General features: G+C 42.6%; 1 protein-coding gene across 6 annotated transcripts in view; it reads right to left on the bottom strand.

The window, feature by feature from the left end:
• Window positions 1-11,680, bottom strand: part of SLC25A48 (solute carrier family 25 member 48) — a 34,337-nt gene extending 22,657 nt beyond the window's left edge. For 2 of the 6 annotated variants that reach the window (XM_080996353.1, XM_080996354.1), the window contains exons 1-2: window positions 11,395-11,680; window positions 2,787-2,830 (exon numbers count right to left, since the gene is read on the bottom strand). In XM_080996353.1, coding sequence (XP_080852479.1) covers window positions 2,787-2,830; window positions 11,395-11,440 — 90 coding nt within the window. In that variant the 5' untranslated portion in view covers window positions 11,441-11,680. The other 4 variants (XM_080996356.1, XM_080996357.1, XM_080996358.1 and 1 more) reach the window with 4 other exon arrangements.
• Window positions 11,681-13,776: the final 2,096 nt, after the last annotated feature.

Below are 13,776 nucleotides of genomic sequence, written 5' to 3'. Positions count from 1 at the left end.
CAAAAAGGAAAAGAGGAGAGAGAGGGAGACAGCACATGTGGGATTTAGCACAATCTTTTACTTTTTCACTTCTTTATTTTATTATTTGCTTGGTTAATTATACTATATCATTTAACAGATTTGTTACTCAAGGACTCATCAAAAACTGGAGTGCTGGGCTGCACTTAAGTGTCTCTGTCTGGCTTTAAGTGAAAGCTGAATCCCATACTTACCCATACACAGACACAAACCATAAGAGCAATCTGGTTTAGCTACATTAAAATCCAGGTCATGCTTGCTTAAGCTACCTTCCAAATTCCTTTTATTCACTGACCATCACATTAATTTCTTGTTCACTGAAATCAGCCCTCTGGCTGGCAGATCTCTCATGGGGTTTAAAGTTTTGTCAAAGTACTCCCTCTGAGCACAGCCTACATGGCTTACTTGTTAGTTTGAAGAGACCTGATGTACTGGAACATAATCCACATTCAATGCACCAAGCTATTCCTCACGGCTCCCCATTCTCACCCCCCTATTCTTCAGGATGCGCCTTTGCTATGTTCATCAGTAAATACTGAACTACTCTATGACTCCACTTCACCATTCACCATTTAAGACCTTTCCCTTCCCCCCACTGATTTGGAAATGCAACAAAGCTGCCTCGTTGCTATTCCCCTGCTGCATCCAGATCCAAGGGCAAAGAAGGTGCCAGCTTGACAGTTGTCTTTTAAGCCTTGAAAGATGCGTTGCTTGTTTCTTGGCTGTGCTCAAGCAAATGTAGGAAACGTAGCAAAAATGTTCCCACAAGACCTATTGTCGGCTCGCGGCACGCACTACCAGCAGCGACAGTATGAAACAATCCATTTGCCAGAACTGGAAGGCACATATTCCTTCGATGCTTGCTTCATGGACAGCACAACAAATTGTAAACACACAAATGCGATTAGTGCTCTGGCACAGCGACGGCAGGAAGGGGGGGGGGGAGAGCATTCAGCCAAGCACTGTACTTTGACGCCTCTCGCTTTCAAACCCTCCAAGCATGCACAGCCACAACCTTGTTCATGGGAAGACAGCACTTGCTACACGCTGGAACAGTCTCCTGCAATATCCTGGCCCTGACAACAGGCAGCATCTTCTGCATCGTAAAATGGACAAGGCTGTAAACCAAGGTTGGAGCAGACTCCCAGTCTCAGGGCCGAGTCTCACATGGACAATCAGGGCTTCTTTGCAACCTACAGCGTCATCCGTGTGCATCCAAGGGCTCCTTGGGTTGCAGCATGGCAAATCCATGGTATAATGTTCACAGTGGCATGCTGAATCAGGAGCTGAACTCTGGTGGTGTTTTCTGCACTCACAGTGGCTTCTCTTTAGATATTTTCAGTGCCTTTTTCTGGGGGGACGCAGGAGTACACATGGCTCTAAACATTTTGTGAATCTTTGTACTTTTGTCCATTTACTGTATTTATTTTTCCCAATTTGAACTATGAAATGGTGATTTTCTTGAGTCAAAATGAGAGTACCCCTAAACATTTTTTAAGAAAAAAAAGCACTGGATATTTTCAAGCCACGGAAACAAACACACAAATGTAGGCCATCTCTAGAAGAATCTCCCAAATGGAGCAGCTACCAGTTTCCTATAACATGGACCTTCATTTCTGACTCACATTACAGAAACCCTTTTTGCCCTTTTTATTATGTCCTTAGAAATACTTGCATCCACCCATTGTTAAGATTGCAGAAGGGAAGGATATCTCTTGCAAAGATCTGTTTTTTGTTGTCTGATGTAGAGAGGTACATATATTTATCCTTTAGAACTTTACAGATTTGTGTAACAAAACTTAAAGGGGGAATGGGAAATGATTTATCCTGTAGAGGTCGGGTAGTAGAAATGTAAACCACTATTAGTAGTATTCTTGTTGTTATTAATTTTATGTGTATAGTGACTGCTCGCTAAACACAATAAATCGAACTGAACATTGCAGAAACAGGACAAAAAAGGCATATGGGCTCCCCCCCTCCCCCGCATAAAGCATACAGACACCTGCAACTTACTTCTTTACTGTATGATACTAAACTTCCTGCCAATTATAGCTAGGATTTGCCATTTTTAAATTAGTCCTGCTTCTGTGAATTAACAGCAGGGGGGAAAAATAAGCAGGTAAAATATGGAGAAAACTTCACTGATATTTCTGTGACTTCTCTGAAGTTAAGACATAAGAGCAGGGTCAGTGAAAAGGTGGCAACCCTAAACACAACTATGGGGGTGTTTCATGCATTTGTGAAATGCTGCCCCAGGCTTTCCACATGACCCAGAAAGCCATCTGTGGACAAATGCCAGCTCTCTCAGCCTGAAGCAAGATGAATGCCACACCCCATAGTTGCCTTTGACTGGAATTAACCGTCCAGGGGTCCTTTTACACACACACACACACACACACACACACACACACACACTGTTGCACACCACCTCAATCTCTGAACGGTGTGCAAGATTCTTACTATGTATCTCACTACAAAGAGTACCCATGTTATCTGTAACATGATCTCTTTCTGTTTTGTATACAGTGGTACCTCTGGTTAAGAACTTAATTTGTTCTGGAGGTCCATTCTTAACCTGAAACTGTTCTTAACCTGAGGTACCACTTTAGCTAATGGGGCCTCCCACTGCCGCTGCACTGCCAGAGCACGATTTCTGTTCTCATCCTGAAGCAAAGTTCTTAACCCGAGGTTAGCGGAGTCTGTAACCTGAAGCGTCTGTAACCCGAGGTATACTAAACTGATTTCAGAACAACCACAACACTATTTACCTTTACTGTGTCCAGAGGATGTCCCACAATTACAGCAGCTGCTCCTGGAGATTAAAATAAAACGGCTGAATAAAAAACAAGTCATTTTTAAAAAATGTATCTTGTTGTTTACCTCAAAGCATGGCTGGGGGGGGGGCGGGTTGCCATCTGAACAAACGACAAACCTCTCTGTTTTGTAAATTCCTAGTCAGCTCCCACCAGCAGAATTATGCAAGCTGAGAAAACAATGTGAACCATAGATGGTCACTGCATAAGCACCCCGGAGGAATTGCTTGTCAGTTCAAATCCGTACTTTCTCTGGACCAGGCTGGGGTGTGAATTGGACTGGGCAAAAGGGTTCCTCTGCCCAGCTCTGCCAGCTTCTGTCTGCAGAGTGATGCCAGTGCCCCATCTCTAGTGCAGATCCACCCTTCTGCCCACCAAACAGGTGGGTGAAAGTGCTGCTGGTGGGTTCCCCATTGACAGAAGGCAACAGAAAGCTCTGGAAAAGATCTCAGGCCAGCCCCACTGCTGCCACATGATAGCATAGGGTCCTGTCTGGGTCCATTCACTGTGTCATCTCCAGGTTGGTGCAGCAATCAGCCTTCCCTTTCACCCTTGACACCATGCGCAGTGGGGCTGTGGATGCAGCAATGGCCCCACCACTCTTTTAAGCCTTGCCAGGATTGGGTTGCATCCTGAGCCAGCAATTTCCAAGCTGTGTGTCAGAACGTAATCAGGGCCTTTTTTTCAGGGAGAACTCACAGGAACTCAATTCTGGCACCTCTCAGAAGAATGAGGGAGGGGTTCATGGTGAGTTCTGGCACCTCTTTTTCTAGAAAAATAGATCTGAGCACAATAGTTTGGATGCCATGAAAAATACATGAATGAAATAACTACAGACCATCAGCTGATGTGAAATATTGCCTATTTTCAATTCACCTATCCAGGCGGTACTTTCCCTGTGAGGAATTATGTAGCCCATAACCCTCCACCACTTGTGCTAAAAGTGATCTACAGAATATATTTGGAAAGATTTTCTGCAGCTTTCTTTTACAAGTCAGGATGTGTTGAAAGCTTTACCCTTAACATTGATTTTTACATCCAGTTGATTGTTCACCCAATTTGAGATCAAGATGACTCAAAATTGCCAGGAGACACTGAGAATACAGACAAATAATTAAACATACTATGAATAAGACGTGCATAACATGCATACAGAAATTAAGTTTTCAGATTTCTCTCATGCAGAAAATAAATGACAGTTTTGTGTAGATTTTTTGTTTTTTTACTTACTTGGGAGCATTTCTGAGAGTTTTTCAATAAGACAGTAGTTGTGCAAGAGGAGGAGGCTGCCAAATCTGAGCTAACACTCTTAATTCTTACCCACCTGTTTCTCATTCAGCAGGAAAATATCGAATGCATTACCGTCATCTGTGAAGTAAGGTGCCAGGAGAGGATTTTGCTCCTGGGGAGGTTTTTAAGTACAATATTGATGAGAATCCCAATTGTTACCATGCTATTTGGTTCGGTTAACATTGAAACCAATGTAATTGGTAAACCAGTGTAAATAAATGGGGCAGGAATTTGCCTACCAATTTGAAACCAATTAGTTTGATCAACTTTATTGGCAACTATTATTGGAAACCATCTGGAAACCGTTTCCTGTTTCAGGGTGGTATTCAGCTAAGTTTTACTCAGAGCAAACCCACTGAAATGAATGAACATCACAGATTTATTTCAATATTAATTTCAATATTCCGAGTAAAATTTAGTTCCACCCTTTTCAGGTTTGTTTTTGTGTGTGTCATATGTGATGCATTATCTTAATTGGAAGGGATTCCCATCAAATTACTTTCACTCAGAGAAAGCTACCTATACTTTTCTGCCCCAAAGGTGTGTTTCTTTTAGCACATACCAAGGTGGAGTCAAATATACTGTTAACTTTTCCGAGCGAGTGCTATGACAAAACTTATTTAAGTATACAGATGAGGAAATGAACATTCTTGTCTTTGGTCATTAGCCAGGTAAGTCACAGATGATGTACTGACAACCAATCTATAGAACAAGTTTGAACCCATCAGTATTTGCGGTTGTTATTCTCAAGCTGAGATATCTGGCAACTACAGCTTAGCTGTTAGATGAAAAGCCAAGCAATTAGCACCGTGGCATTTTGGCTTGCCTTCCACCAAGGATCTAAATATTGCCAATGTTTCGAAACTGTTAGGCTTGTATCCAATATAGCACTGCATAACCATCCTGTCAGCACAAGGATTTCCACTTGCGCAATGGTGCTTTTCCTTTTCTCCTCCCCCTACGTGCCCCCTAAATCTGTTCTGGGATTTCCCCCCAATGCTCCAGAGCAGATTTTGGGAGGAGGGCACACGGCATGCACAGGAGGTGTGGGAAGAGAGAGGGGGAATAAATCCTTGCACCAATGGGACAATGCAGGGGGCTGGACTGGATGACTCCAACTCTACAATTCTATGATTCTATGACAGCTACCCAGAGGCCAGGTGGTACCCGGTGGGGAAATTTTTTTTGTCACGCCCCCCCCCCCACATTGATTTTTTTATTGCCTGCAAAAATGGTTTTACGTTATTTCACATTTTCTTACAAAGGAATGTGGATTCTGAGCCTCTGATAACAGTATGCAACTATGGACAGATACTTAAAGCTACAGGATGGATTGTGTTTTGGCTTGTGTTATTTGATTTATATTTATTGTTTATTTATTTTATAAAATTTATTTTAAAAAACCTTCAATGTGGTTTACCAAAACAAAAAACAAAAAAAACCACAGCAATAAAATCAAGAAAAAATAACAATCCTACTTTAAAACATACAAAAGCTAAAATATTAAGATTAAAATTACTTCAACTTCCTAAGCATCTAGGTATGCTTGCCTAAAGAAGAATGCTCTTAGCAGGTGCCCAAAGAGAGTCTAGCAAAGGCACGTGCTTTGTTGAAATTTCAGCCTTCATGACATAGGAAAAAGGCCAAGTAAACAGCTATTTTCGTGGAGGAGGGTCAAGATATTAACTGATATGCATGAAATTTCATATGTAGCTATATAATCCCTAGTGTAGTGAGATAAGACCTTTGGAGCAGGCATTTTCAAAAGAAAAGTTTTTTTTATGAACCGCCCTAGTAGGGCAGTAATTGTTCCTTGATAATTTGTCACCCATCTCCATGATGGCCCCCACCCCCCTTTCCTACGGCCCTGCAGCTATCTAGCACTACATGGGATACAAGCCTTAGGTTCCAAACTTAATCAATAGTTGCTCTCTCTATGCAAGAATTGTGTTCTGTTTATCTATTAGAAACATAAGTTGCCTTATAATGAATCTAACCCATGGTCCATCTAGCTCATGATTGTCTATTCTGACTGGCAATGGCATTCCAAGGTGTCAGGCACAAGCCTTTTCCATCCCTACATAGAGACACCAGGGATTGGACCTGGTGTTTCCTGCGTCCAGGACAGATGCTCTGTCCACTGAGATCTTGGGTTGTATCACAAGGTGTTAATAAGATCAGTTCTTGGAATTCTATTATAAGATCACTAGATCTGATCAGGCCGGGCTATCTGCCCCTCATTTCTCTCTACAGCACTTGCAGAAATCACCTTATTGACCATTGGACCATCAGTCTCGCCTGCTTATAAAACTATACTTTTATCATTCGCCCAAATTTGAACAGTTACTGTTCCTTGTTATATTGTTTAAGCAAAGTCTGAGAACATGAGTAGTTCTGTACATGAAGTAACAATCTTCTTCCCACCTTTTTCTTTTTAAAAATTAATGTAAAATTGTAGGTGGAATAGAAGAGAGAATTTTGGATCCAGAATTGATCTTCCATTCTTGGAGAGCCTTTGATCCAGCAGAGACTCTCACTGATGGAGGTGATTTATTTTAATTTTTGGCCAAATTTCCCACCTTTCTGCTTCAAGCTTCTATACCACCTTCCATGAAGGATTGAAGGATCCCCCAATTATCCAGAGGAGATTTTCAGGGACTGAAAGTGTTTATAAAGTACCCAGTGAATATGCACTAATGAGTGGAGATATAAATATATATACTGTAGTGCCATTCAATGGAAATTGCCTCTCCCTGTATCTATAAGAGGGAGCATTGCAAGAGTGGAACTCCATTCACAGAATTTCATGATCCAACCCATTTGTCATTTAAAAATAAAAAATCAACTCAGTGGTCCTAAGAGCTTCCTAATACGTTATCTTTTTAGCATGGTAAACATGTGCCTTTACTAGAAAGATAGCATGCAAGGCAGACCATCCCTCTTTATCACGTGTACACACAGTGCAACTGGAGTTTATTTTTAGTAATGTGAGTAAATCTTCACTAGAACTGATCCTGCGTCTACTGTAAAGGTGACAGGTCATTTACATTTTCCTTACCGTTAATTACCTTGTCATTTTACAGCTTTACAGTATAAACAACCACTACAGTGTCTGGGACTGCCACCAGACAGAATCAGCTGGAAAGGCTGGTGGCCGTGAAATGTGCTCCCTTGGGAGGTAATAGCAAGACGGCAGGCTGTGCTATTTGCCAAATGAACATTTGCCCATTGAAAAACAGAAGAGGATGTTGCATGAGCATGGCACTATACACACACACACATACACACAGTCATACCTTGGGAAAAATATGCTTCAGGATAAGTATTTTCGGGTTGCGCTCCATGGTGACCCGGAAGTAACGGAGTGCGTTACTTCTGAGTTTCACCATTTGCGCATGCACAGACAGTCAAAATGATGTCACACGCATGCGCAGAAGCAGACGCGTCTTACATTCTGTTCAGGATGTGAATAGGGCTCTGGAACGGATCCCAAGGTACCACTGTGTGTGTGTGTGTGTGTGTGTGTGTGTGTACACACACACACACACACACACACACACACACACACACACACTATTAGGCTATAATTTGAAGACTTCCCCCTTCCTTAACTCTTTCATCAAGTGAAATATAAGAATTTTACACCTGTTACAAAAGCTATGCATCTTAGGGTAAGAAGCAATGAGAAAAATAGCCTTATTTCTCTTACTCCAAGGATTTTGCAAAGTAACTAACAGTCTCTCTTATAAGAGTTAATTGGCAAAACAAGAGACCTGGGATAGCTGGCTTTTCTATTTGCCACTTATGTATGTATGTATGTATGGATAGCTCAGTTGGTTAGACCATGGTGCTGATAACACCAAGGTTGCAGGTTCAATCCCTGTATGGACCAGCTGCATATTCCTGCATTGCAGGGGGTTGGACTAGATGATCCTCAGGGTCCCTTCCAACTCTGCAGTGCTATGATTCTGTATGTATGTATGTATGTATTTACATATTTACATGCTTTAGCTGAGATTCCTGCATTGCAGAGGGTTGGACTAGATGACCAACTCTACAATTCTATGATTCTATGATTTATATATACCACATTTTCTCCCAAGGCGCTCAAGATGGTGTACATGATTCTCCTGCTTAAGAAATTCAACAGGGTTACCAGGAACACCCCCAGTCCATCTTCCACCCCAACCTCCTTCTATGCTCACTTCTGGTAAACTAAAGGATATTGTTGCAGCCTCTTCAGAAGATCTCATACATTTTCCTGGGACACCTGCATGCCTGAACTCTTACTCTGCAAATAACAATAAGAGGCTGTCACCTCAGGTTCTCCTGAAAGGGGTAGGATTACAATTCAGTACTATACATCTTCGCACCTCTTAAAAGCAGGAAGGCACGAACAGTCAATATCAAGAGAGCACAAGCATTCACATCATTATGAGGGAAAGCCCTGGAACTGGGTATGAGAGAGTGGGGAAGCCAATGGAGAAGCTGTTGGACCTGAGATCTAAGGCCGTCTCCAAGGCCAGAGAAGGAGGGCCAAACACTGAATGTGGCAACCCAATCTAAGGAGTAGGGAAATTCCTCAAAAGAAGAAAACAAGGAAGACTGTACTCCTGTTCTTCTCTATAACTCATCTCTTCAGTGACTTAGAATCTTATGACTTGGTGGAGAGCGCCAAAGGAAGCACAAGCCACTCGTACTTCCTGTTCTCTGCTTCATTGTAATCTGTGAAGCAGAATCCTTTCATCACCCACCACCAATATGACCCTTGGGCTCTCTTCCAGCTCGACAGTTCTAAGATTCAATGATCTTCCTAATGAACATATGAGGGCCTGATGAAGAGAGGAAGCTCTCACATTGCACAGGGGGGAAATATGTGCATATTCTGCCTCAGACAGTACAAAGAATCATGGGATAAGACAGACCAACCCCCTTTTTGGCTAGAAGGAGGATCAGGCTCAATGAAACTTTGCAAAGCTATCACAGACATTTCATATGCTCTCCTTTCTGGAGAAAGCCACAAATCCCTGATACAATCCAGGAGGGTCTTACTTTGTGTCATACTTGGAAAATACAGTAAACACATGAACAAAGGTTCAGGAATACGTTAGTCGTATCTAATTCTGCTTCTTGCTACGGGGAGGCTCTTTAATCCATCAGAAGCTCCTGTCAATGGAACAAGGAGGGGAATATTGATCCCAATTTGCCCTCCCCTCTTCACCCCCATGCCACCTCTCACATGGTTCAAAGAGTCCCCCAATCCACCAGGCGGATTTGGAGGGGTGGGTGGTAGATAATGCAGGGAGAAGAGGAAATATGCAAAAATTGCTTTCCTCCCTCCATTCTGCTTACATAAGCCTTTACTGAATCAGCTGTCCATTACTGGAGGGACAAAAGCCCATACTACCCAATATGACCTTTCTACTAAAAACACACACCAGTATTTCCGATTCCTCCTAGGAACATAAGCTGCTGGTTTGTCTAGTTCAGTGTTGTCTACTGGCAGCAGCTCCCTAGGGTCTCAAGCAGGGGACATTCCCAGCCCAAACTGGAGATGCCAGGGACTGAACCTAGAAGCTTCTGCATGCAAAGCAGATGCTCTGCTAGCACCGAGCTATGACTGTTCCTTTCTTCAGCTTCATCTCAAGGGCTGCAATGCATCAAGAGCTCATTAAATTGAAGCAACTTTTTGCATGACTATTCCTCCAGTGAGAAAAGCACAGAAAGTAATTTTTCCTGTCCCGAATGTTTCCTTTGGACAGTTTTACAAAAAATAAAGAATAAAATCTGGCAAATTGTCTATCTGAGCTCTCAGTAGCCGTGGATGTATGGCAAATGCCACCATCGTAAACCACAAGGTGATCTCCTGGGGTGCATGTGGCTCCTGTAGTCCACGTTTTCAGAAAACAGATGAGGTTTTCCCAAATGCTTGCTCGGAGAGCTGGTAAATTCTGAGCAAAAAGGGAGCTGATGAGAGATTTTACCCATCCATGTACAGTGCAGCGCTTGTCACCACAAGATCCACTTTTGAATGCTTCGTGTATGTGTATATTTACTCATGGACTGTTAGTAGCCCATTGTGGCAAGCATTGCCTTTCGATTCCCAATAGGAATCCAGAAAAACAACTGGCGTGAAGCCAGCAGAGCCCTTCCATTTGCAAAAGGGGTTCTTCCATTCCTGGAAGGGCTCCATCTCTTTGCAGATCTGGCTTCAGTCCAGCAGAAGCTCTCTCGGTTAGAGGAGGGAAAGGTAATTTTCACTTAGTTTCCCCTATTCATGCCCTAGGGACGCAGGTGGCGCTGTGGTCTAAACCACTGACCCTCTTGGGCGCGCCGATCGGAAGGTCAGGGGTTCAAATTACCCGCATTACTTCTCATGTATTCTTGGGGGAAAGGAGTCTTCTGAGCCTCTGATGCAGTTTTTGTGGAGAAGGCTGCTGGCAGATAAATTTGGGGAATTCGCTTCCCCCTTTCTATCAACTGAAACATTCAAAGAGCAGAAATCCACTGGATCTATGAATCCAGCCCATTGGTATTTATGTTTCCCATAAATATTTATGTTTCCCACATCTCCAGAGCAAATTTTGATGGAGGATAGGGAGCTACATGGGAAGAGGAAATCCAAGGAAATGATCTCTTTTTTTGTAGGGCCTTACAGTACCTCTGGATCCAAGTGAACAAGAAGAGTGAGGGGAGGCAATCAGCCTTTTTGTCCACACACAGAAAACAGGCAGCAAAGTGGCCTGGAAATGCTGGCAATTATCCATATTTTCTTATCAGGATTTCTAGAAAGAACTGGAGTTCATGAAGGGCAAGGGAGTGGATGAATGGTGCATTTTGACTGGCCAACATAATGTCCCAGCTGTCCAAACATTGGGCTCTGTCTCCATAGCTAATTGACTTAGGATATGCTAATAATGGTATTTCACCCAGAAGTATACTTTTTGTTTTTTAAATCGGAACTATACATTACCTGTGGGTGTGAGTATGCTACCTTTGACACACACAAACGCACATGCACACACACACACACACACACACACACACACACGTCTTTATATCCATAACAAGTAGATAAAACTTCATGAGGCACAATGAAGGAATACTGCTTAATTCAGAACTTTTCTTCCAAAATTGGACATATTAACATACATGGAACACTTACACAGAATGTCATGTGTACCATCAGCCAAGCTCAGAGTTAACTAGTATTCAGCTCAATATGTGCCCCTCTGCTGATCCTTTTTCACAGCACCCCACAAGGGTCACTTACCTCCTACCCATCCAGCTACAAAATCATCCAACTGAAGGCTGCCCATAATATTATTATTATTATTGTTTTTTTAAAAGCAGTCCTGTTCAGTTTTATTCTTGGACAGTTTGCAGTTCGCATTCAGCTCCTTCAGCACCAAGCAAGCAACAGAAGAGAATCTGAATCTGCCTCCTTCAGCCTGTTTTTTTCCACATCCCACAGTGTCCCAGAGTGACTGCAGCAGTTTGTTTCTTTGACAACTTTCAGCAGCCTCAGAACTGAAACAACTCTGATTCCAACCTCTCACACTGTGTCTCTCCCAAAGTGCCTTCAAAGCCCACAGTGACATCACACTCACCCAGTTTAAAGGGACAGTGCCACAAGAGTCAAAGGCTACAGAAACAGTCTGGATATGTTACCAATTAAATGCAAATAACTAAGTTGCTTTGTTCACATATATGTTTTTTGCTTTTGAAAAAGGGAAGTTCATTCTCTCTCTCTCTCTCTCTCTCTCTCTCTGTGTGTGTGTGTGTTTGTATGTGTATGTGCTGATTTGCAACCTAAAAGTACAATTGTATGGGTGGGCATCAGGGCCAGATTTAGGTTTGATGAGGCCCTAAGCTACTGAAGGCAATGGGGCCCTTTATATGTCCAGCTGTCCTTTGTCAACAACAAATTATCACTGTTTTTTGTGTTGAATATATGCTATATGGCAATTTGTGGACCTAATAGCTATCTAAAGCCATTTGCACATAACAAATGTGCAAATAACAATTTGCCGGGCCCATTACTTACATCATAGGAGCCTACACAACACAAAACACTGTTGCTGTATGTAGGTTTTATTTTATTTGTTTTTTATCTTATATTTTGGAAATGTACATCCAGGATTTTTTTCTTTAAATCCCCCCCAAGGGAGTGGGGCCCTAAGCTATAGCTTGTTTAGCTTATTCGTAAATCCAACACTGGTGGACATATAGCTGGAATTACATAACCTGACAGAGTATAAGAAACCCAAAGTGGCCAGCGATATTTGTGGGTATGAAATGAAAGTCATCTCACCTCCTCATCCATAGGGTGAACATTACTAAGCAGTTACAGAAACATGAGAGCACTCTGCTTCTAAAAGATCTTGGCAATCTTTAACTTAAGTATCCTCCTGAAAACAGAAGAACTCAAGAAGATCATCATGAATTCTCTGGATGGATAGGAAGGAAAATTTAGCCAAAAGAGAATTTAGGCTAAATAGCATTAGCTTTAACACAGATTAGTTGCTGCTGCTTCATTTTGAGCTATAGAGCAATAGGGGGCCTGGGGAGGGTCTGGCACCCACCACTTCAGCTGCAGCTCTGCCAACTCCTGCTGGCCAAGGCAGAAAGTGCGAGTGGGGGACAGTTCCCACCCACCCCACATTTTTTGCTGCACTAGCTCTAGGCTGGCCCAGCTGAGGAGTCTGAGGATCAGGGCTGTGGAGGGATTACAAGGATTTGGATTCAGCAGATGCAAAGCTGGCAGTGCTGTGAAACACCCTGGGTTGCTGCTAGTGGTACGTTCCCACCTGGCAGGTGAAGCTTGCTTAGTGAGCCCCCTACTGCCCAGCAGCAGTGCTCTTCTCTCATAGCAGAGGCTGGTGAAGAGACAAGTAGGCTAGGATGGGGCATACTTGCTCCTCTGTTAATACCCACCCATCCCCAGCCATCAACACTAGGAGGATTATTGTTGATAATCAGAAATATACCTATGCTCTTAATTGTTTTTCCAGCAAAATGTAACAATGGACAGGAAGGTGTTTCCAACAGATACTTGGATGTGGAAGTTTGTGCCATAATCAATTCACCTTTACATTGTCTCTTTTCCCCTTTTGCTGCAACAAAATGACCTACGTATTTCTAGGAGTGCTCAGCTAATTATTTAATATTGTTATTTCCCCTGGTCTGTTTTAGATAGCAATCCCTTTGGGATATGAACTTGTCATACTTGCTGTGTCCTCTGTTTGTTCGCCCAAATGCCTGGACAGATCTTGCACCCATTCATCTTGTATGTGCTTTGGGTCAGTACACATGTCCTGCAACCTTTGTTTGCATCAGTGATCCCTGAATCGCATGTAGACTCCTTTCTTAGGTTCAAGTGAGCATATGAAAGCCAGTGGTTGGACCAGCAGGTGCAATACAATTGTCCACCCTCACATGTATATTCCATATGGGGCTTTTGTTACTGCTGAATTTGTTCCTGTGTACGTTTCACTATATGCACACACTGCTTAGATCTGCTGGCTTACTTTTCACATTATTGGGACAGTGGTGCAAATGTCATGCAAAGAAGGAGACTGGACCAGCAACAAGCAAATTAATGGGTTGAATTCTTTGGAAACAGATTGCTAAACTGAGGCATATTTTAGGAGTA

Source organism: Podarcis pityusensis (genome assembly GCF_964106645.2).
Source record: "Podarcis pityusensis genome assembly, chromosome: 2".
In the NCBI taxonomy this organism is placed as follows: Eukaryota; Metazoa; Chordata; class Lepidosauria; order Squamata; family Lacertidae; genus Podarcis; species Podarcis pityusensis.
This window is presented reverse-complemented; position numbering and strand designations above follow the sequence as displayed.